Genomic DNA, 25,732 nt, shown 5'->3' on the forward strand with positions numbered 1-25,732 from the left:
CTATATGGGAGTTTGAATCTATTGTTGTTAAGAATATTTGTATAAGAATTGTGCATTTGACCCTCAACATAAAAACTATGCTTCATCTCAAACGTTTTTTGAGTTTACTTATTTTGAGAGAGAGAGAGAGAGCGTGCGCACAAGCAAGGTAGGGGCAGAGAGAGGAGAGAGAGAGAATCCCAGGCAGGCTCCACGCTCTTAGCACAGAGCCTGATGTAGGGCTCGAACTCATGAGCCTCAAGATCATGACCTGAGCTGAAGGCAGATGCTTAACTGGCTGAAACACCCAGGCACCCCATTCATCTCAGATTTAAGGGAGGGAGTATTATTCAGCATGACAAAAAACAGGAAATAGACTTCTAACAGGTATGGGAGAAAAGGCTCACATGTACATTTGTTTTTTTCTTTTTTTTTAATGTTTTTTATTTATTTCTGAGAGAGAGAGAGAGAGAGAGCGCGCGAGCAGGGGAGGGTCAGAGAGAGAGGGAGACACAGAATCTGAAACAGGCTGTAGGCTCTGAGCTAACTGTCAGCACAGAGCCCGACACGGGGCTCAAACCCATGAACCGTGAGATTCAGGTTCGGCTCAGGTCATCTGAGCTGAACTTGGACACTTAACCGACTGAGCCACCCAGGTGCCCCCATTTGTTTCTAATCTCTGCCTTGTGTATTCCCGAAAGGATTTGTGTCTGTTGGTATATGAGTATTTATCGTCAGGATGTAAATCAGTTTATAATGAGGTACCTTGTAAGAGAATTAGCTGGGGAAGGGAAGAAGCAGGTACAGAAGTCAGGTTGGAAGGCTTCCCAGAGCAGTGAGCTTCCAGAATGGGCATGCAGTGCATGGGGAGTGCTGGGGAGGAGAGGCATGAGCAAACCAGTGGATGCTCCAAAGGGGGTTCAGTGAGAATATAATAGTGGTGTGGCTGAACACCTGGTGTTCTTTTGTCTGCTCAACATTGGAGCATCCATTCTGATTTGGAGAATTCCTTTCTGGGCTTTGCTGAGAGGTTGGCTTCTCCTTTCACTGAAAAATAGGACAGGGTCCTGTGCAGCAGGCACTGGTGGTGTGAGTTGCGTCGCCTCATGTTCCACAGGGTCCCTTGACCAACTCCCTGGCCAGTGAGGCGTTCTTCCCATCTGCTGGATGATCTGGGAGCCCCCAGTCAGTTTTTCGGAACATTTTCTTCTACTTAATCAGAGTTGATGTCTGTAACTTACAATCAAAGGCACTGATAGAAATAGATACACATTATTTAGCCTTGTTCTTTAAGCCAAGAATGCTTCGTGCATTTTGTAGACATAAGCTCATTCAGGTCTCACTACGACTCTGAAAAGGAATAGTATTTGCTGTTGGGCCTCGATCCACAAGTGAAAAAAATTGAGATTCAGAGAGGCTAAGTTACCTGACCGAGGTCATACAGGTAGCAAGCAGAGAGCTGGGATGTGATCCAAGCTTTTCTGACAAGGAGACTGTGATCTTCACCTCTACACTCTACTACCTGCTCTCCAAGGACAGCAGACCATAAATATTCACTACCTGCATGTATTTGTGAGTGTGCTTTATTATGAAAGGGTCTTTCTGAAAACACAGTTGAGGAACGATTTGGCTTTCTTACTTGGCTATCAAAAAGTAAGACTTGATAGATTGTCATTGATTAAACATGGAATTAGAAGTGAGGCTTTCTTACTCTTGGCCTACGCTGCTTTAGTATGTTTGGTGCTGATACAAAGGCAGACAGCAGATCCGGAAGACTGTCTTTGGTAGAGGGGGAAGAGATGAGGAGGAAAGGAGCTTATCACTGCTCTGTCAGGAGTTCTGCTTGTCACCTCATTAAATTTTAATAACTCCCAGGTATTTTGTCTGGAACAGTCTGTCCTCAAATATCTTCATGGCCAAACCTCCACTACCCCTGACTCCATTCAGGTCTCTCTCTGCTCAGGCATTTGGTCACAGAAGTCTTCTCTTCCTGTCTCTAACAAGGGAGGGACCTCCCCTCCCCCACCCCCCTGACCCACTTCATTTATTTGCGTAGTATTTCCCACCACCCGAGAGGTTATAAATATTTTTGTTTCTTTTCTGTCTCCTTACTACTAGAATGTAAGCTTTGTGAGAGCGTGGGCTTTGTTTTGTTCCCTGTGGAATTCCCAGCTTTTAGAAGGTGCCTACTACATAGTTGATGGTCTCAATAAATCATTTTGAGTGAATGAATGAATGGGAGAAGATTGAAGTTCTGAGAGTTTAGATAACTCGCCTGAGATATCATGGAAAATGATGGAACCAGGCATCAAACCCTAGTCTAGGTGACCCCTAAAATCTCTCATGTTCCCTGCCCCCTACCCCTTTACTAATGTCCTTCTGTCTGGGAAAATTCATACATTTGTACATGATCGGAATAAGAGGTCTCTCACAGGATTTTTTTAGTGGGGAAAAAATCCTGAGTAGCCAGTCCAACTTGACAATTTTACAAATGAGGAAATAACCATGATTCGTTGAGGTTAGGTGACTTGATCAAAGCAATACTGCTCTTTACTGATGGAGGAAGGACCAGAATCACGATATGCAGTCTCCCAGTTCATCTCCACCTGACCTTGCTGCATTCACTTTCTTGTTGATAGAATGAGCCCTGTTTTGATACAGAATTCAAACATTAGTTATCAGTGATGGCTTTGAAAGAGTGGGGTCATGTTATTTCAGTGCCTTAATATTAATGCAGTAAAGCAGAGACTGCAAATCAGATGCCTACAGGGACCAGCCGATAGCATGACATTCGGGCAGCACGGGTGGGAACTACAGCAAACTGGAGGGATATCCCCTGATCAAAGGGGCCAGCCCCATAGCACCCGCTGCCTGCCCAGAGAAACACGTTACTAGAGAGAGAGATGTGGTAAACGATTCTAGAAACGTTCGAAATGCCCTGCTGACCAAACAAAATATTTCTGCCAGGTAGCTCTAGCCTGCAGGCTCCCAGCTTATGACTGTGGAAGTTTTAGTATTAAGAGCTTTTTTCTTTCCAAAGAGTAAGTTTCAATAAGTGGGAATACGTTTGAGTCTATGTGAAGTAGTCAGTTGTTCTTTAGACCAGCCAAAGGATCAGTGGGTTTGGCTGTCAAAGTTCACAGAGGGAAAATAAGTATCAATAAAAGGGTATTTATTGCCTGTCTTTATTGCCCTGGTGATAAAGTTGAAGAGTGATGTGTTTTCTCTGTCATAATACCATCTGTCCTAATGGGAGGTACTTGGCTATGCTATTTACTGACTGAGAATCAGGAAGCCTTCTTAGAGATTTGGCACAGCTATTAACTACCTGTATGTCATTGGGCAAATCACCCAGTTTTTCCTCTGCCATATTCATCTTCGAAGGCTTAAGGGCTGGACTTCATGCATGAGCCTAGGAAAGAAAGGATGCAGAGGGTTTCATGCAGGACTGGAACTTGGTTCTTTATCCTTTGTCTCTTAAAAAGAAAAATAAAAGCCTATGTTAGGGGTTGGACTGTTTGAACATATCGTCTGTCTTTAAACACGCTGATAATTATAGTAGATTTGCTGCTGTTCCTCTCATGTGCCATCTGTGAGGCTCAGAGAGTTGAGAATGATTTGACCTAGTGATCGCTAGAGTCAGTCTAGCTCCGAAGTGCTTTCAATTTGAGTTACCATTTTTGAAGACAGGTTTCTAAGGCTTTAATCATGTAGAGACTAAGAGCCCAAGAACATGGATCCTGGGGCCACGTGGCTTTAGTTGCATCCTGGCTTCCTTGGTCTTGCTGATTTGTTTCTCTAAGCTTCAGTTTTCTCATCCATAAAATGGGAATAATCATAGTGACCACCTCATAGTCTTATTGTTGTGATCACGGTTCCTGGCAAATGATCAAACATTCCTTTTATTCTTCTAGTGGAGCGACTGCGCGGTGTGGATAGTGAAAATTTAATTAACATTCACCTTTGAAATACAGCTTGGGAATTTTCCCCCTTTCCTGGCAGACTTGGGCCTTTTCAGTTTCTTTTTAGGAAGTGAGTGTGTTGGAATTGAAAGTTGGCAGGGTTAGTGTGCCACTGGTATTTGAACGGTCCCAGTTGAGGAAGGCGCCAGCGGTGAAGACCAGTGGATCTCGAATAGACATGGACGTCAGTTGTAGGTATCCTGATGTTAACTAAAGAGCTACCTTTTGGCTGTGTGGCTGGGTAGGTGTGCCTGCGTGAACCCTGGCACAGTGAAACACAAGACTCTACATGTGGATCTGGTATTACTTGGAGACCATCCGAGGCACCTCGGCTGTGGAGAGAAGAGTTTACTATAGGAGAAGATGCTTGGGTGGCTTTCCTATAGTAACATGAAGGACATTGGCCCTGGAAGAACAAAACGCCTCTTCAGAGCCATACTGGAGCACAATTTAAAGCCAGAGGATGACAATAGATAAATTCCTCCCACGTGGGAAGAGTTTGAGTGTACACTGAGTGTTTGTCCCGAGGATCCGAGAAGCGGGCGTTGTGCTCTCGTGGGCCCTTCAGGCTGGGCTGCCGTTGCCTCTTGAAAGAGCAGCCTGTCCTTGTCTGCCACGCTTTCATTTCCTGTCACATTTGTATTCATGGGCACTGTCCCCCCACACGAAGGCACAGCTTGCTATTCCCAGCTTGGCTTCTGTGACCTGCAGTAAACCCAAGTTAAAAAAGAAAAAAATTTTTAAGGCTTTTACATGGGATGGCAATTGCACGCAGTGGTTTTTAATCATTTGGCATTTGCAAGAAGCATTTGGGGGGGCTGAGGCCTCAGGGAGCAGCAGCTTGCTTGGGAGGGGCTCTTGGTTGCGAGGCCTTGGCATGCTGGGTGTGTGTGTGTGGCAACACCCGGCAGCAACGTCAGTGTCACCTGGGCAACAGAGGACACAGAAGAGCGCTTGGTGGACTAGAAATCAGCTCTGCCCAGCGGCCGGAGTCTGCACAAAACTTCAGGAAAGTTGTTTGCTGGGTAAGATGGTGGGATGAGGTCGTTGGGACGGGCTGAGGGTGGGGAATGGAACATTCTTCTTGCACGTATCAGGGAGTGTTTGGAGGCAACAAATAAGTTTCACCTTCCTACCAATTTAAACCTTAGGCAATCGCAGCTGGAAATCTCCTGAGAGGAGAATGTCTTGTTCTCAAGCCCCTTCATTATCCAGCTGAGGGGACCGGCATGCCGAGGGGACATGCCCAGCCTGGCGTGGTGGGACCTGGGGGAGCCGGTTCGAATTCCTCACCTCCTGATTCTCTGACTCGCTCTGGTTACCTCTAGCCCGGCAGGCAATCTGAGGCCCCAGAATTTCATTTAATTCTGCCTCCACTCACATCAGATTTGTTTTTCAACGTGTTCAGCAGTTTAGAATATTAGGGAACATGAATATGACTTCTTCCTAATCGTAAGTAGAAGTTCTTCATAGCTTGAGTGGGGATTCACTATTGTGGTTCTTTCATTATTTTTAAAGGTTGTGTTTCCTTTTTCTTCTTCACGAAGGTTCAGTTTTTATTATATGGCCTTAACAAGAGAGAACCATTGTTTGCCTTTATGATGATTATTTTAATTCTGAACATGTGACCTCCTCCTCAGCGCGCAGCAGCTTTTATCCTATTTCAAGTGGTCTGTTTTCTGTAAGCTCCCTTTCACCCCTTTCATTTTAACTCGTGTATATGCTGCTGACTTGTAAAATCAAACGCCCTTCAGTCCTTGGCCAGTACCTCTTGTGAGCTCTTGATCTCCAGTTTTAAATATTCTTCTCTAACTTGAGTGTACGTAGAAGTGACCTGGGCATTTCGGTAAATTGCGGATTGGGATTCAGCAGGCCTGGGGTGGGGTCTGAAAGTCTGCCTTCCTGATGAGCTTGATGCTGGTGCTGCTGGCTCAGGGAACATGCTTTGTACCCGAAGGACATGGAGGTTTGGAGGCAAAAGACAAGTGAGTCTCCTATAAGATGGATGTGAGCCGTAGGCATCAATGTCACCCAAGAGTCTCTAACATATTTTAAATTCGGCATGTCCAAATGGAACTGCTCGCGTTCTCTGTCAAGTCTGCCCTTTGCCCTATAATCCCTCTGCCAGTGAGTGACAACCTTCCACCTGCTATTGGAGAACAAACGATGCAGTCATCGTGGTTTCTTCCATTTCCCTCATCCATTTTATATAACTTTGAGTCTGTTTGGGAAGGGTTTCTCGACTTTGTCCTTCCGCTCTGTGTCTGTGTGTGCCTTCTGGATTCAGATCCTTACCATCTCTCAGGGATCCCCTGACTCTAGAACATCATAGCACCAGACTGCCTCTGTGGTTTATTTATTTATTTATTTATTTTTCTTTGAGAGAAAGAGGGAGGGACAGAGACAAAGGGGACAAAGTATCCGAAGTGGGCTCTGCACTGACAGCAAAGAGCCCAGTGCAGGGCTCGAACTCAGGAACTCAGAAACTGAACCAGGCTCCAGGCTCTGAGCTGCCAGCACAGAACCTGATGTAGGGCTTGAACCCATGGACTGTTAAGATCATAACCTGAGTTGAAGTTGGACACTTAACCGACTTAGCCACCTTAGGCATCCCAATGCATTTTCTTAAATGTTTATTTTTGAGAGAGGGAGAGAAGGAGGGAGAGAGAGACAGAGAGACAGCTGAGCTGTCAGCACAGAGCCTGACATGGGGCTCGAAGCCACAAACTGTGAGATCATGACCTGAGCTGAGTTGGACGCTTAACCGACTGAGCCACCCAGGCGCCCCTGTGTCCAGTGCATTTTTAAGTGGATCCCAAATCAAAGTGAAGCTGCTATGGTGGAGGGGTAGGTGGGGCATCCAGAGATCCCCCACCACCCTAGTTTCCCCTTCTTTTGAAAATGAAACACTAAGTCAAAGTGGCAGTTTCAATTAAAGCATTATATGTGAAAAAGCAGTGTGAACTGATGAGGGTTATATAATTTTTAAAATTGGAAGAGACTTGAGGTAATCTTCTTCATGTTGTAGAGTGAATTATCTGTCATGTTCACATAAAGAACAGCAGAGCTGGAGGTAGGCCAACTTCTGTTGTCCAGGAGAATCTTCTTTCCTAAACCATCCTATGATAATAGCCTTAGAAATATTCTTTCTCGGGATATTAATATGGCCTAGGAGTGATGACAGCGCTTCAGGGGAGAGTTAAGAATCTATTGGACATAAGGTGAAGGTGTGTGTGTATAAAGAGAGAGAGAAATGTATATATACATGTGTGTATCTCTCTACATGCATTCACACATGCATGCTACGATTCATGGAGCAGTAGCCCAAAGTGAGGGTTGGGTGCATGCTTAGGAGGTAGCCAGTGAGTGTGTGTCTCTCCTCTACTCTCTTCATAGCTTATTGCAATTCACTGATTAGGGTTTAAAATGGCACAATGAATTATGCAAAAGCTGTTTCTTCAGGAGGGGCTGCCTTGCAGCCTAATGCAGCACAGATGGAAAGATCTTCTTTTAATCATTGTTCTCACAACACTTGGAAGCTTTTTGAGGAATAAGCAGTCAGAAGTGGAAGTGAATGGCCTTCAACGGTAAATGAATTCCTTCTGCAGAGAGGAACTGAAAATGTATTTATGATGCAGATGGCTGCCCTGTGTTTGAATGCTCATCCTTCTCATCTGATATTCATGCTTAGAAGCGGAATGTGTGTCCTGAAATACTTGGGTTTTCGATGGTTCCACTGGAGAAATTACTTCTGCTTAGGCTGGCCCAACATGTATTATTATTTCTCTTCAAAAATGGTTACGAGTATTTAAATGCCAGTTTGCTCCAATCATGAAACTATGCAAATTACCTTTCTCTGTCTCTGATCCTTAGTTACTACTAAAGAGACTGAATTAGTTAGCATTCCCTTACTTTTATTAGCATAATATTAATGCAAATGATCAGCAAAGGCTTTTTAAAAAAGAAAGCAGAACCATGGAAAGCAATTAATAACAGTGCTCACTTGCCTCAGTGAGGAAGAAAAAACATTTATGATTAGGTTTCTAACTTCAGTATCTATGCCAAGGACCACCCACAAGGGCCTAAAAAGGTTCTTGTTTCTAAAATCAACATCAGCTTGGAGGTTTCAGCTGCAGGGCAAAAGCCAACTGAAAAAGGCCCAAAGGGAACATTTCAGATGATATGCAGTCACCTGTAGGCAGTTCTTCATGATTCAGATGCTCTTACGCATGTGTGCTATACGGTCTATTTCTAAGCCATTACTGTTCAAACTGTAGGTGGAAAAAGTAAAGGAATGATATTCATTAGGCACTTGAGTGTATGTAGTAAAGGACTGAAAACTGTTCCCAACAAAAGGGGTTAATACAAAGAAGACAATGATTAATTCTTTATTTGCTCGGAGGAAATGGCCTTAAATTAGAGGGAAGTAAAGTTGAATCCAATAACAGGAAGAATATGGTTGGCTCTGGGGAGAACTTTATAAAATTAGAATGAGGTATAGCAAGAGACCGGAATCTCCCTGCTTCCCTACTTACTGTGCTGCAGATATTTCTTACACTTTCTGGCATTTGCGTCTGCCTTTGTTTGGCTGGAAACGAGCTCTGCGACACCGCCTGGCTGCACCACTCACAGCACGAGGCCGGCGCTGCCTCATGTGGTTCATTTCCTACATGCCTTATCTCTGCTATTGGAAAGGATCAGAGGTGAAGTCCTGTGTTTCTTTGGACAGCTACGTATATTGCAGTTAATGAAGAGTCAGTAGTTGTTGAATGGATGTGTGGATCACAGCATTGTGATCTGTTGTTATGTAAGAACCCAAGCTCTAGAGCATTGTTCCACCGAAACACTGAAGTGTCGGGGCATCAGGGTGGCTCAGTCCTTTGAGCGTCCGGGTTTGGCTCAGGTCATAATGTCATGGTTTGTGAGTTTGAGCCCCACTTTGGGTTCTGTGCTGACAGCTCAGAGCCTGGAGCTCACTTTGGATTCTGTGTCTCCTGCTCTCTCTGCCCCTCCTCTGCTCGTGTGCTCTCTTGTGCTCTCTCTCTCTCTCCAAAAACAAGCAAACATTAAAAAAATATTTTTAAAAAACACTGAACTATTGACTTCATGCCACTTCCACTTTTTTCTTTTTTTTTTTAGTTATCTGTTTTACTACTTAAAAAGGAAAATAGACTTCATTATGTGGGTTAATTTCATTATTAAATCATAATCACAATTATTTTTATTTTTTTATTTTTTTTAAAATATTTTTATTTATTTCTAGGAGAGAGAGAGAGAGACAGCGTGAGCAGGGGAGGGTCAGAGAGAGAGGGAGTCACAGACTGAAACAGGCTCCAGGCTCTGAGCTGGCAGTCAGCACAGAGCCCGACGCGGGGCTCGAACCCACGAACCGCAAGATCATGACCTAAGCGAAAGTCGGACGCTTAACCGACTAAGCCACCCAGGCGCCCCAATCACAATTATTTTTAAAAATAAACCTTAAAATACAGAATTCTGACTGACATCTGTAATGAAGGAAGAGCAATGAATAAATGTAGGCATTGTTGTTCAGTGAGACTTTTTATTCATAAAGTTACTGGATTAAGAAATTACACTCTTGGGGCACCTGCGTATCTCAGTAAGCTTCTGACTCTTGATCTCAGCTCAGGTCATGATCTCACGGTTCGTGGGTTTGAGTCCCACATCAGGCTCTGCTCTAACAGTTCAGAGCCTGCTTGGGATTCTCTCTCTCTCATTCTCTCACTGCCCCTCCCCTGTTCTCTCTCTCAAAATAATAAGCTAAAAAAAATTAACACTCTTGTATTAGTGTGGTTGGCATATGATCAGAGTTTCACAAGTATTTCTTATAAAAGCTATGCATTTTACTTTAAAACCCTGCTTCCACAAATAACTGAAGTCTTTTATGAGGTGGGAACCCTCAATAGTTGGCCCTCAAACACCTGAGTTAAGAAAAAAATTAAAAGGAAATAAAGAACGGAAAACAGTTCTCAGTCTTAGATCTTTACTGTAAGCTATCTGACCACTTAGGTCTTTCTGAAGACTTACCCAGGCCAGATCGTAAGGGAAGTTAATCTTTGATGCCATCATTCATGCTGACTGTTTTGGTGTGCACTGCACAAATACTGCCTTCTGCCCTAGTGGGCACAACATCCTCTTAACCCTTTCATAGCCTCTTTTTAGAACTTACAGACTCTGTTCTGGTCTCTAGAGGCTCTGTTCTGCATCCAGTAGCCCATTGGCTAATCTCTTCCACAGTGTGAGATGGGAGGTGAGGTCCTAAGAGCCTGGGCCAGTGCAGAATGCAGGGCTCATGAAGGTGATCCAGCAGGTGACTTTTTGGGGAAAAAAAACCAGAAATCAATCAATCTGGATTGTCTCTTTGTAAGGAATGAGGAGAGTCCAGGTCTAGAGCCATGGAGAAAGTAGAGGAAAGCAAGAGGGATGGCAATGAAAGACTAGAGGTGGGAATCCTTGAGCTGAACATTGATTTAGTATCAGTTTTCTGCAGGGTGCCAGTAGCCTTGGCTAGAGAAGGAGCTCTCAAGGGCATGAACTTGTGAACTTCTTGGCCTGTTTCAGATTCCCACATGGAATGGCATTTTGGACCCAGATACCATATTGCTTTCATTAAGCGGGAGTTTTGCTGCCCCACGTAAGCAATAAGTGAACAGTAGATTAGCATAAGCTGGGTGATGAGTGGGAGACTCAGGATTCCTCCTAAGACAGGAATTAAACTAGGGCAGGTTCATATACTTCCAATTTGGCAGATTTACTCTTCCCAGAATGTTATGTGCCTGTGGGTGGCATTTCCCAGAGCTCAGGGTGCCCACAGTACTGCTAGATGATGTGGTAATGCTAATGAATAGCTTTAGTTACGCTTTCTTATTAAATTATTTCTTTCTTTACCTCCTGCATTTCCTCTGCTTAGCCCCTGAAGGCTCCATAAAACTCTTACCCATCCCTCATGGTCACATTTGGTCTCCCTGCGCCCCACGCCCTGTTCCTGAACTCTAAACAGAGCTCAGTGGCTTTTACTGAAAACATTTATTTTAGTGCAATTTTTGTTTTCTTTTGTTTTCCTTCCAACATTAGGCTTAAAGTACCCACTCCAAGCAGTATTTTACAATTAGAAGTGGCCTTTAGTTGCCCATGTTCTTATTTTTCATGTATCTTTGAGGTTACCTGCATTCTCATATCTTGTGTTGGGTCAGCTGAGATTTTAAAATATACTAACACAAAAGGGGCCTTAGATAATCTCATTTAAAGAGGGAAAGATTGCCCTCTAATATTCACATATCCTACTTCGTAACCGATTCCCAAAAGACATGTAGTGAAAACATTATGGATGAATTGTTTCTAAGCTTGGCTAAATTATTTGATTAGATAGAAATTATTTCTCCACCCCCTCTGTCTCCTCAATAGAGCTGATTAGCACCTGGCTTATAAAAAAAATACTTCCTGGTGTTCAGTACCTACAGGTGGGACATACTGGTATTTGAAGGTATTTGGAGCTGTCCATAAAATTTCACTTTGTAGCCTAAGTGAAACAGATTTCCTTTTTCTTAGCCAAGTATTTGCTGTGCTGTTGCTGTTTTCAGTTGTTTTATTACTAGTCTGTAGAATTATTTTGAAATAATGTATAAATACCCTCTTCCTGTTTATCGTATGTCGCATAAACACAGATATCGTTTCACCTTTAACATTTTCTTCCAGAGTTTTTCTGGTCGCCTGTGTTTTGTTCGCTGGTAACAGTTGGTTTTATACTTCTGTAGCCCCGCTGAGATATGAGATGATTTCTCCATCTTATTTCAATAAATAGTCACAGAGAAGTAAGAAGAGTTTAATAATAATGCCCACACCTCTTCCAGAATATGCCTATGTATTGCCTTTAGTTATTATCAAACATTTTTTTTTTCCAACTATGCCTTGTGTCCATGTTTTATTAGCATAGGAGAATTGATGCTAATATGTATATAAAAATCTTATGAAGGGCAAGAGGTTTGCCCATAGGCAATAAGTGAAACCAATATTATATTCACTACTATTCCAACATTAAATTAAAAAATATTAATGTTCAGCGGTGCCAGGGTGACTCCGTTGAGCTACCGACTCTTGATTTCAGCTCAGGTTTGTGGGCTCGAGCCCCACATCGGGCTCTGCACTCACTGTGGAGCCTCCTTGAGATTCTCTCTACCCACCCCCACCCCTCTTCCCTACTCGCTCACTCTCTCTATCTCTAAAACTAAAAAAAAAAAATTAATGTTCATAGTTTGGTGTTATATCAACAAATGTTTTGTTAGTGCCTATATGATGGCATGCATCATGAATCGATACTCTATGAACTGGAGGAAGATTTTGGAAAATTGTAACTTACAACCTTACAGTCAGAATGAAATCTCTCCTGGATCACAGATTCCGAAGCATATTGTTAAGTTTTATATGGAGAGTTGTACATTGGTGTACGTTTATGTGCTTGTATTAATGCAGGTTTAAGGCACACTGGTAAACTGTAGCGAAATTCTGGTCTAATAGAAGGCTTAATAGGGAGCTTTTGAATGACAAGTTCAAGATTATCAGGGAAGATGGGAACACTTTTGGTTTTCATTAGTGAATCTTCTTCATTTCACCTCTGGAAACGCGTTGAGAACTTGATGGATTCCTCAGAAAGAAAAGAGGAGCACAGCTCTGAGGCAGAAAAGGCAAAAACATTGATTTGTTAAGAGCAATAAAAATATAATGGGTAAAAGGTTGGTGAAAACCTGGGAGGCTGATAACTACCTTTGAAACCACATGACGGTTGTGAAGTGAGAACCAGGTATTAGCAGTCATGAGGAAGCTGGACTCCGTCTCAGGAAGGAACAGTTTTATTAATGGGCCCGTGAAGGGGTTTCATGCAGCCAAACCCACGAAGACTGGGAGAGACCGAGCAGGAGTAAGGGAGGGATCCCAGGATGGACTGTGGAGGTGACCTCAAATTATGTTTACATCTACAGAAATGCTTAGGGAGCAGTGGGGGGCATGAGGTGGAGGTGAACACATAGCAGTGGTAGTCAGAGAGGAAGTGAAGTTCTTCTGAGAAAGGCTTGGTGAACCCCACACAGCCCGAAGTACATTTGGGATAGTGCGGAAGCAGAGGCCAGGACCCCGAGGCCTATGCTGCAGTTGTCTGGGCCACAAGTTTAGTGAGGAACTGGAAAATTCCACCTGTACCTGGTGTCGTTGTCATTTATAATCTATCTCATGATAAATGTTTGAGCAGCTTGGTTGAACAGACATTTATGAGAAGGTACCCAACATACAGTAGGTATTGAACAAATGCTTTAAAATTTATTTGAGAGATTGAGTTGACAGGATGCAAGCAGGGAATGTGAGCTTAACAAAACCTAAGCCAGTGTTTATTTATGATCTGATTGTACCTATAATCTAATATGAAATCAGCTCTTTGTGTTGTAACCTCTATTCCCTCATAAGGAAGCCTACTTTCAGACAACACTCAAGAGTTAGAGGCATCAAATAATGACTTAGTAATTGCCTTTTTAGGGTTTCCTGATGACTCATTTCTTTACTGTCTACTTTTCATGTTCCTGTCTTACTCCTTTGTAAGTTTTGTGCAATTAAATAAAAACCACCTCAGAAATTAAAAGGAAGTTGTTGTAGAGGTAGGAATCATTGAACAATTTTTAATTAATAATTGAAGAATGTACAAGCATCCGCTATAGCCAGCAGTTTGCTGAGCTCAGGGATACCCCGATGATAAAAGCAAAACACAGCGTATTGCCTTAAGGAACACAGAATGTAATGGTAGCATCACAGGGCAGGATGTGGTAAAGGCTGTGGGGAAACTGAAGAAACGGGGTAATGGATTTACTCCACCCCCCAGGGAGAAAGGTACCAAATACGAGATTGAATAACAACTAGAAAACAGATCCCACTGGGAGAGCCTATGACCAGAGAGCCAAGTAGCTGCTGTTGTCTAATCTCTGGGTGGCTCTACAGCTAACGGAAGCAAAAGAAGGAAAGAGTCATAAAGTAGAAATGTGTCCGATGGAAACAAGTGTCAGGTGGATGTAAGCCATGGGATGCATAATTGAATGAAATGTATCTGCGAAACTCTATTTGGTATGCTTTGGGCCACTGTTATGAGATCTTGACATTTTATGTGAAAGCCCCACTGCAAATCCCTCTACCCTTGTCTTTGGAGAATGATTTTGGCTTTGAGATCCTGTGGCTCCCATTTGGTTACTTGTCCCTCTAAGTGAGGAGGAAGCAGTGCCCCCTGAGAGAAGTTTGGGGAGCTCAGGAACCAAGAGGATCTCACTTCTGCTCAGAAGCAGAGTCTAAAAGTAGAAAGACCTGTGTCTGTAACCATAGCCCGTAATTTCCCATCCGTACATAGAAACAAAGGAAGTTTTTCCAACATGCCTAGGCTGCCCCCTGACTCTCCAACATGTCTTTTTGTCCTGTCCCTTCCCTCCTTTCTACCAGACCTTGCTGGTGTTAGCTGCCTATTTCCCTGCTCCTTTAGTGTCATTCGCATATACGGTGATTTGCCATAGTTTTATGTCAAAGTGGTAAAGCCAAGTTTTCAAAACCAACTCCTATCAGTGTCACTGAGGGGGCTGCTCTTCTCCATTTCGCTTAGGCAGTGTTGTGTCAATGGGAGACCGTCTGTTCCATTGCTCATTGTTATGCCGTGTGTCAAAGTGGAGTGGACGTTCAGTGAAGACTATGATGTGCTTTATAGATACTGACTGACTTTTCTTTTTAAAGAGAGAGAATGCTGAAAGAAATAATGTCTAATTTTATCCTCTCCCCCCCCAATGAAATTAAACATTGTATATATGTATACAAAAAGGAAAAGTAAATTTACTTGACATGTGAAATATAACTTCATATATTTTTAAAACTAGCAGTTAGGGACACCTGGGTGACTCAGTCGGTTAAGTGTCTGACCTTGGCTCAGGTCATGATCTCATGGTTCCTGGGTTCAAGTCCTGTGTCAGGCTCTGTGCTGACAGCTCAGAGCCTGGAGCCTGCTTCAGCTTCTGTGTCTCCCTCTCTATCCCTCCCCCAATCATGCTCTGTCTCTCTCTGCCTCTCTCAAATAAATAAACGTTAAAAAAAAAAAAAAAACTGTAGCAGTTGGGTGGAACAGAAGAGATAAGGAATCCCTTTTCCAGGGTTCTGAAGGCTGCCTGGGTGTGGGGAGAGGCTGGTGTGGTATTGCTTTCTAATCAACTTCTTACTGCCTTCGGGCATTGTCACTGTTCTTTCTTCCTGGATGTCAGCACCACTTCTAATTATTACTGCTTTCAGCTAAACAATAGCAGGCATTCACTTCCGAGGGAAAAAAATGACTTGGGTCATTCATAGGCTGCAGCTCTTCACATAGTCATTCAAATTCAGTGTATTCTGATGGACAGGGCCATTACAGAGTATTAATAGCGTCACCGTCTTGTGATGGCACTGATTATTTCATTAATGTCACTGCCCAAGTGAAAGAAAAATCCACATAGCAGAAAACATGTTTTCTGGGCTTTTTCTTTTTCTTTCTTTTCCTTTTCCTTTTTTTCTTAACACAGAGATAATATAGATAGAGAAGCAGAGTGAGTTAAAAACTACTTTTGAAAATTTCAAACTTATTCAAAGAAAGTGTTTCAAAAACAGGTGCATATGAAGTCATGTCCCAGAGTGACACAAGAATATTTTAGAAAATGCCTTGGAAAAGATGTCTCATGCATTTGAAAGAGATGGTTTGATTGTTAAAATGTATTTTTCTCTAGATAAGTGTACTGGTCGTTTAAAAATGTTAATTATAGACTGTGTCAAATGTGATCACTTTGGGTTTTGCTATGTGCAGTACAAACTGAGAAAGAGTGATGCAAAAAAAAAGAGTAAATTCTAACCTTTCTAGTCTATTTGGTGTAATAAAAAGATGACTGCAGAAGAAAAGAGGACACTAATCTTGGTTCTACCAGCGCTTTGCTGGGTGATTTGAGGGAGAATGTAACCCTGGGGCCTCATTACCTCATTCAGAAAATGATGGGGTAGATTTAAATCCTTAGGGTCCAATACTATTCTAAAGTTCATGCTTCAATAACTATGGCTTTATCTAAAATATACTTGGTCATTATGGTTGATGGAAAGGTATGCTGTAAGAACCTTTTTGGGGGGTGCATTAAAAACAACAAGAACGGAAACAAAAATAAACCCTATTCCTCTGTTTTGTGTCTTCCAAACTAGTCACTTCTTTTCTTTTTTTTAATTATTTATCTATTTTTAGAGAGAAGGGGGAGAGGGTCAGAGAGGCATGGGAAGAGAGAGAATCCTGAGCAGGCTCCACCCTGTTAGAGTGGAGACCAGTGCGGGGCTTGTACTCACGAACCATGAGATCATGACCTGAGCCAAAATCAAGAATCTGACACTTAACTGACTGAGCTCCCCAGGCACACCCCCCCCCCGCCCCCCATCCTCGTCACTTCTTTATGTGCATTGAAATGAACGTTGGGATAATGGACAGGAAGGCAGTATAACCCTTTTGGAGAGGACAGGAAAACAAACAAAATTGAATCTTGGTATCAGAAGACTTCAAGAAAGCAGACCTTGGGCTGCAAAAGTGCCTCTTAAAAGGGACAGAACAGGAAATGGACTGATGAGTGCAGCAGTAGCCCTCTTGATGGGGTAGGGGACAGAAAGTAGAGATTGGACCAGGTAGTTAAGTATGAGTTCAAAGAAACATCCTAGTTCCAAATAAATTTGCCCTGAGGTGGTTGAGGAAGAGGTGTGGATTACAGAGGAGTGATAAAGAAAATACACATTTTCAACTACACTGGCCCAAAGGGAAGCTTAGAATTCTTGCCCCTCATACATGATAAATAAAAGCAAATGATGAAAGACGTTGGCAAGGCAGGGGGGTTTTCAATGACGTTCTAGTCTTTGTCATTGAAGTATAAATTAAATATGGGCATATCATTGGAATAAGTCCCAGTGTTGATGAAAGGCTGTGAAACTAAACGAAAATAAACAAAGAAGTAGGTCAAGAGTCACCAGGAAAAACATGGCTGTTTCTTTCAGTAAGGCTCTCTGGAGTGTTGCCCACAGAACTGAAAAGTGCTTCTTGAGACCCATTAGGTGGTGTTTTTGAGAAATCCTAGGACAGCGGTTTTCAAAGTGTGGTCCTGGAACACTGGGGGAGGGGGGTGGCGGCAGTGCTCAAGACCCTTTTAGGGGTCTAGGAGGTCACAACTGTTTTCACAATAACACAAAGACGCTATTGGCCTTTTTCAGTCTCATTCTCTTATGAGAACAGAGTGTAGTTTCCCAGAGACTACGTGATGTGCAATATCACAAAAGAGTGAACGCTGAAAGCAGGTGTGAGAATCCAGATGTTTTGTATTAAGTCAGACATTAAGGACAGTTTCAGAAAATGTAAAACAATTCTCATCTCACTGCATTTTTTTTTTTTTTCGGTATGGCCAATAGGTCTCCCCCGCCCAAAGTTATTTGTGTTCAGGTGTGAATTATTCTCATTAAACGAATTAGTATTTTTTCCCAATTTTAGTAGCTAATAGTGTGCATATCATATACCTTTATCATATACCATATCCTATAGCCTATATAAGCAAAAGCTCTTTGGGGGGCCCTTGAAAAGTTTTAAGAGTATTTATAAAGGAGTACTGAGACCAGAATGCTCAAGAATGGCTGCCTTAGAGGATAAGTACTTTTTCTGAACCTTAGAAGAGGGCAAAGGTGACCCTATTAAACTATGGGAGGGGCAATTATTTATAGTTAGCAGCTATACAGGGAACAGTGATACTAAGCTGCACACCCTCTTCATGGTTCCCCATGAGGGTTCAGGAGGCAGAGGGAATTCTGCCTTGATAACTCACAAGAAAGAAAGTAGTCAAGGTTATTGGTATTTTTCCCATTTTGTAGGCAGGAAATGTTAGGGTTAGAGAAGTCATGTAATTCTCCCAGAGTCCTAGAGGTGGTTATGACCCCCAGTCCCATATATTTGCATGTTATTTCTCTGACTGCATTGGTGCTAGAATGAATCATCAGTCAGCTTGCTTTCTTTCATCTAGCAGACCCCAGCCTAAATGCATGGCACCATCCACCTCCCTGTGAAGAACAAATTGTGTCAGACCAATTTAAAAGGCCTGAATGATCTCATTACATTTGAAATTCACTGACCAGGGGAAAAAATATCACAGAAACCTAGGATAAAATATACCTGGGAAAAACAGAACAAAACAAAGTCCTGGTTTTTTTTTTTTTTTAACAAACACAGCATAAGAACATGCGAGCAAGAGGAAAAAGAAAGGACATTCCACGAAGGCTCGTAAGGGTCTGTGAATTTACTATTTGCTGATCATGATAGCACCTGTGAAAAAAAAGACGTGGTGATAATACTGTGACACGTGGGAAGGCAAGCACAAGAGCATGAGTTTGCAACCAGCTGGAGGCCGCTCCTGTCAGCGGACACTGTCTAGTTCTGTTGGTTGTTATAGCTGGAAAAGGTGAGAAATGTGAGAGTGTTTGAAGAGTGGCCCTGGTATGATTAACGCAGAGGATTCTGGAGGGCAAGTGAGGAAGAACAGTTGTTTGCCGGGAAGTCAGGTGGGAGTGAGTGGTCGTGGCCTGTGGTACAAACTGTGTACTCTCTGAGTTTAGCACCGGTGTGTAACCTTGGGGCTTTTGGAAACGTAAAATATTTCTGCTCTGCAAGTCATTATGTCTAGCAGATGTTACCTTATGTTCTTGAACCCAGTTTGCAGAACGAACATGGTAGCAGATAACCTAGTCCTAAAAACCAGAGAGAGGAAACTAGCTAACTGGGCCCTTACCAGGACAGTTTTAAGAAGGGCCACACGTTTAGCTGTTGTCTGTCTGGAGTTCAACTGTAGAGTGTATCCTCAGAAAAGAAGTGACATGACACATTTATTGATATGAACTGTAACTTAAAAATGCTCAGCTACATTTTTAGAGAAAATGTAACCTATGTGGCACACTAAGAAGGGTAGCCAAGCACCAAATGGTTTCCTCCTTCCTCCTTCCCATCCTGTAATGTTTAAAAAAGAAAATTTTCTTCCAACATTGACCAATGATCCAAAAACGAAAAAAATCTTCTCTTTCATAGGACTCCGTATTGTCGATTTATCATAGAAAACCTATTCAGCTTTGAATCTTATTAAAGTAAAAATACTGAGTCTATTCATTAGCACTAGGTGATTAGAGTTTTGCTTTATGCATGTTTTGAAAGCAGGGCTTGATATAGAAGGTATATTTACGTAACAGTGCTGTTGCTCAATGCCCTTGCGGTTTTTCTGCACATGCTATCTTAATGGAAATTTACTAGAAAATTCTTGCCAGAATAAATACATTTCTTCAGAAGTGAAAAAGCTTAACGTACTTTTAGTTCAACTGCACCTCTTTTCTGTGAGCAGATAAACCAAATCATTTGGCATTAGTCATTACACTTCATACATTCCACAGTACTTATTGTGGTCTCCCGTGGAAATAAGTATTGCAGGAGATAGGAATAAGGTAGATTATCTCATATTATAATGAGAGAGAAAACAAAAACAAGGATAGGGCGTCTACATATTTGACATGAAATAAACCAAAAATGAGTTTGGCAGACGTTGTGTAAATTATCTTTAACCTTCCTGGTAAAGCAGAATTAAAGAATAGGACTTGTGGGTAGGTTGAGCTGCTGATCACAGAAATAAAAATATTTTTTTAAAAGAGAAATAGCTTTCACATTCACATTTTAATGAAAGAATCAGGAGTGTAGACTCTAAAATGACAATACTGAAGGTATGGCCACTGGGGCAAGGAAAGGGACCAGGATGGGATACAGGGATGTAAACAGTACTATTAGGGCAGGGAGGGAGGAAGTACCCATTGAATTAAAGGATGAGGGAGGCAAACAATGGACAGTGGAGACCTGAGGAAAGAGATTGACACAAATATGTGTAGACTTCCTCTTGTTGGCCCTCGTCCTAATGCCCACCTGTCACCACCCCAGACTTGCTACTGGGGAGATATTACAGTGATTGTTCATTCATTATTGGCATTATTAAAATGCATAATCAAGTCAGAGAGAACCATCTTCAAAGGCATACAACTGGCCTGTTAGCAAATTACAGTTAAGTAGCCAGTTACATTGTATTTATTTGTAGCAACAGGAAATTAAGTGTTTTCAGTTTCTAAGAAACTAGTTGGAATTAAACTGCTAGGTAGAACTGATCAGAGGTTAGTGAGCCTCCCCCTTATGTACTATTAAATCCTACTGTTGTAAATAATTATAGGAAAAGCTAATTTAAATGTGAAAATGTTCACATACTATTAAGGAATTTTGTTTTATTTCTTTTGATTTTCATATGTGCAGTAAGAAAACCCGTGTAGCAAAGTATTACTTCCTAACATTCTCTTGGGAGCTAAAGGAGCAACTTCAAATTATAATAAGAAAACACTAGTTAACCAATTATTGTCCCCGTGTAAATTATATCTTCAAAAAATTTTTGAATAGGGGCGCCTGGGTGGCTTAGTCGGTTAAGTGTCCGACTTTCGCTTGGGTCATGATCTCGCAGTTCGTGGGTTCAAGCCCCGCGTCGGGCTCTGTGCTGACTGCCAGCTTGGAGCCTAGAGCCTGTTTCGGAGTCTGTGGCTCCCTCTCTCTATGACCCTCCCCTGCTCACACTGTCTCTCTCTCTCTCTCTCTCCTAGAAATAAATAAAACATTAAAAAAAAATTAAAAAAAAATTTTTTTTGAATATAAAGAGGAAGCACCATAACTGGAAGACTTCGTTTTTAAAGTATTTAGGGTTTCTTCCCCTCTATCTCCATATAAAAAATAATAAAACAAAATTTAGTATTTCTAGTATATGTGGGATATATATACTTATTTATTATCAAGCCTTTAATTCACTTTTATAATAGGTGGGATGTGACTTATAATGAAAAACTGTAGTTAACTTGGAAGTCATAAAAATACCTTCATTTATTCAATTTATTCATTTCTTGGTAGATACTATTTGAGACAAATGTTGAAATGGTAATTCCTAGTTATTTATTCAAAATTGCAATAAAGGATTTTTTCCCCGGTAAATGAAGTTTTACCAAATTTGAAAACACACATCAGCCAAAGGTACATTTATAAGTGAAGTTTAAAAGTTGCTTTCTATGGTAGAAGGTAACAGCAGACTTAGTATGTCATTTCTCTGTTGGCTTTGGTCTCAAAATTAAAAGGAATTTCATATGGTACGCCATGTATTGATTGCAGATATTTGCTATATAATGGCTGAGTTTTGTTTGCAGATATAAATGACAAATATGAAATACTGTATAAAATTTAATCTCAATTTAATTAATAGCCTCTAATCAAGATTTAACCTGTCTCTTTCTGAGAACAAAGTTTTAGATTAGAAAGGAGTCTTAAAATAATTTATGTGAAATGGAAATGAAAAAATGGTTTATTCTATCACTGTTCTTTGCATACTTTTTCATAGAGAATGAAACTCTTTGTTCATTCTACAGGCATATTAAAATTACTGGTATCTCAAGGTAAATAGCTTCAAAATATACATCTCTTTGGTTTTACTAAGGGGAACTTAAGGAGTTTCAGAATTCTTCAGTCAGTGCTCTGATGTTTTTTAGAAATTGTACTACTTCCTCAGCTATTAAAATGAACCATGTTTTCTTTTGAATTTATAGTCGCAAATATGGCCAGTACACTATGAATCAGGAAGTCACCAAAGTTCCGGAAAGGCCTCCATATGACCGATCAAGTTCTCAGGATTCTTTGGATGAACTATCTATGGAGGACTATTGGATTGAACTAGAGAATATCAAGAAATCTAGTGAGAACAGACAAGACCAAGAGGTGGTGGTCATCAAAGAGCCTGATGGTAATGACTAAATAAAAACTGTTGTTTGTATGTGTATTTATGGGAGATGAATACAGGAGAATGTGGAGGAGAATAACACGACAAAAATTAAAGCTATGACAGCCAAAATAAGATAATATTAGTTGGGCCTTCAACTTGAAAAATTACTTCTTTGTGGCAGATTAATGGATGCAACTGGCAAATTTAAATGGCATGAGCACTTTCACGTAGTCTGAGATATGGCTGGAATCTTGTTGACTATGCTTACTGTATCATAGATTCCTGGGGTTAGACTTGATCTTTGAAAGGATCTAAACTTCCTTTCTCTGATATTTTAGCCACATGGCCGTTTTGTCTCTGGTGAGATTAGATGCTCATGGAAAGCTCACTACTTTGCAGTGATCCTGTTTTTCCATTGGTCAGTCAGCTTGAGTTATTTTGATGTTCTTTATTTTATTGATTCACAATATGCTGTACTCTACCTTGGACACACGTGCTGTAGTTTTGCCTTTTGGAAGAGCAGAACAGGCCTATTCTATTTTTACAGGACAGCCTTTCAGATATGTGAAGATACTTATCTTGTTCCTCACCAAGTCCTTCTAGAAGGAAAAAAAAAAAAAAAAAGACTTACATAAACCAATCCTTTGGGTGATTTTTGGACCTATTTCAGTGTTGCTCATTTTATCTTTCAAAGTGTAGTCCACCAGATTGGATACCCTGCTGGAGGCTTAGCCACCTCACCTGCCGATATGGATTTGGTCAGTTTGATGGCATTAGTGTTTTTAGCCTCCATATTGACTTCTTTCTATTTTTGGTTTGCCCTCTCTCTCCATTCTCTTTCCAGCCATATTTTCCATAATCTCCACTCCTGTATTTGATATTATAGAAGAAATATATACAGGTTACTTTTCCTCTTAAAATTCATGCTGTTTCTTTCAATCTCGTAAATTCGAGCAGTCACCAAGCTTTTGATGACCAATTCTGGCATCTGTTATATTAGCTTTCTTTCTATGCCTTGTGCCATCCATAGGTTTGTAAGTTTGTTTCTGGAGTGTCAGCTGATATGGATGCCAGAAAAGTAAGAGACTATCAGTGCCTCCTGACCCACTCATAATGATCTCTTTTCAGCAGAATTTCTTAAGTCATTGACTTAGCTCTGAGTCGTTTAAGCAGCTGAATCTACATACATAGGTTTTTCCCCTTTGCTATAACATTGCTTGAAAAATCTACCAATACTACCTTAAAAAGAATCATTGGAGATTTTTCTTAATTTAACATTTCTCAGATTGGTAAAATGATAACTCATTTTTGGGTGTGTGTGGGATCTCTTTCACTTTCCTCTCATTCTTTCTCTCTTCACCAGTAAATTTGAGCTTTTTTGTGACTACTGATGAATCCCCCAACCTTTATGTCTCAGTGTTTCAAGATGGAAGCAGCATACCAGTGGTCTGAATAAGGAGAAAATATTTCACAGAACAATATATTCAAGCCTCATATGTGGCTGTGGGTCATTATCTATTTCATAATTTTCCAAGATGAAAATGAATTTGTAGATTGTTGTTCATAAGGTGATTATCAAGAACTGAGAATGTGTCTAAATGCCCATGCCTTTTCTTTGACTTTACATCGTTTGCGTTTTACCTTTAATTTTTAATGGATCAAGTGACACTGTATTTGAATCTTATTTACTTTACTTATCATGTCAAGATCAGCTTTTTGTCCCCTGGCAAATTGGTTTTATACATGTATACTGAGTTCTGTGTTAATAGCATTAATAATAATGGCTGGCTTTTTATATCTGTGAAGAGGGTTTATTGCCAGGCAATACAGATCACCTGACACCAAGGGTATTAACACTTGATTTCTGCCCTCAAGGAGTTTATGCAATGTAGAAGGGTAGATGGGCAATAAGAGAGCTCTGCAAAGCTCTTCCCACATAGCATTCTCTCATTTGGTTATGAGGCAGCCAGGACCGCTGCTTTAGGTTACAGATGAGAAAACAGAGTTGGCTTGAAGCTATGTGACTTGTCCAAAGGGACATGGTTATCAAGGTGGAGAAATGGAGCATCGATGAAGGTCTTTTGTCTCTCAAGTCATTGGTCTTTCACTTTCCTTTATAAACTTAGTGCCGGGAGGGAATCTATTCTATTTATCTGATTTTTTTTTTTTTTTGTAATTTCATAGATCTTCAACAGTATTTACTGTTGACTTTCTGCTTTCAGTGTTTTGAATTGATTATTAGGTAGTTTCCTATCCTAAGCTTTCTTTCCCTTAAAGTAGCGTGCTTTTCTTTTTTAATTTGTAAAAAAAATATGACTCTGATGTGCCTACTAGGGGGATTAAAAACTTAATTTGAAATTGCTTAGTTCCTGATGTCTGGATGCTCTCTACCTCTTTGCTGTGCTCCATGTCAGCTACAGTGAACAGAGAAAACAAGCCTTTCCATCAATTAGTGTTGGACTCTCAGGCAGTGCTGAATTTAAGCCAAGAAACAGGGCTTTAATGGATATCTCCTGCTTTGACTTCCTTCTGTAACTTGATGGAAGTAAGTTATCTTTTCATTGCTTGTTCATCTCTGGAAAGGGGAAGAGTATTATCCTCCTGGTTAATCTGCAGGGAAGTGATAGAGGTTAATCACATGTGAAGTCATTTAAAATTTTTAATTGAGTGTATATGAAATGGATCTAAAATTTGATATCTTTGTGGCTGGAGTTGATGGCAGTTGTCCAAGTTTCAGATAATGATTCTTAGTGCCGTGGTTTGATTTCGATGGAAGAATGTCAGTACGCGTATTTGAAGAGCTTAAAAAATGTAAAAGTTATCATATTTTGTGACCTTAAATGCCATTTTTCTCTACCGTCTTAGAGGGAGAACTGGAAGAAGAGTGGCTTAAGGAGGCTGGTTTGTCCAATCTCTTTGGAGAGTCGGCTGGAGATCCCCAAGAAAGCATGGTGTTTTTGTCAACCTTGACCCGGACCCAGGCAGCAGCTGTTCAGAAACGGGTAGAGACGGTCTCCCAGACCTTGAGGAAAAAAAACAAACAGTACCAGATTCCTGACGTCAGAGACATATTTGCTCAACAGAGAGAGTCCAAAGAAAACGTAGGTGTTCTTTTCTGATGTTAAAGCAAAGGAATAATTGCTTTCAATTGACCGGTCCCATCCAGTTTCATTCAAATCATTAAAAACTCAATGAGCACTTCTATGCCAGGTGTGAAGGCTCTGTGCGGGCAGTGATCAAGAGAGACCTGGTCCCCGTCCTTCTAGAAGTCATACTGCTGGAATAACTTTCCCTTTTTGTCTAGCACTTAACACAATGCCCAGCACACAGAAGATTTGAGTAAATATTTGTCAAGCCGATTAATTTATTATGGAAGCTGTTGGAATCTGGGTGAGAGTGTGGGACTGATGAGTGAAGAGCTATCAGGGTAGGCATGGGGAATGTGAGAGACCTCTTTGGCCTAGAGCAGCAGCCCATTGGGGGGCTCCTTTTTACTCAGCCATGAGGACATAAGGAGTTTGCACCAATGATAAATTAATATCATCTATTCCTTAATCAGGGAAGTCTTGCTCTACAAAAAAAAAAAAAAAAAAGGCAGCTGAGATCAATGGTCTTCTTAGGGGTAAAGTTGATTTACATTCTGGATTATTTTCAGATGTCACTGAAAATAGTCCTGGCCTAAGACCCGGGGGTTTGTTGGAATGAAAACAAACAAAAGGAATCTCGAACACTGACGATAATAATAATAATTGCTGCCACCACTGCTGAACACTTACTGTGCTAACTCCTTCCCTTGCCTTATTTCATTTAATCCATACAGCTGTCCTGTGAGTGAGGTATTGCCATTTCCATTCTATGGCTGAGGCTCATAGACTTTAAGTAACTTGCTCAATGTCCCAT

At 41.2% G+C, this 25,732-nt stretch overlaps 1 protein-coding gene across 5 annotated transcripts in view; it reads left to right on the plus strand.

Annotated features, from left to right (window-relative positions):
• The window catches only part of ARHGAP18 (Rho GTPase activating protein 18), a 193,391-nt gene that overhangs the window by 110,946 nt on the left and 56,713 nt on the right, over positions 1–25,732 (plus strand). For all 5 annotated transcript variants that reach the window (XM_039240413.1, XM_039240409.1, XM_039240412.1 and 2 more), the window contains exons 2-3: positions 21,660–21,853; positions 24,698–24,933. In XM_039240413.1, the coding sequence (XP_039096344.1) occupies positions 21,660–21,853; positions 24,698–24,933 (430 nt within the window). The remainder of the gene's footprint in view (positions 1–21,659; positions 21,854–24,697; positions 24,934–25,732) is intronic.

This window comes from Hyaena hyaena, unplaced genomic scaffold, assembly GCF_003009895.1.
Source record: "Hyaena hyaena isolate Hyena2069 unplaced genomic scaffold, ASM300989v1 scaffold_178, whole genome shotgun sequence".
Lineage (NCBI taxonomy): Eukaryota > Metazoa > Chordata > Mammalia > Carnivora > Hyaenidae > Hyaena > Hyaena hyaena.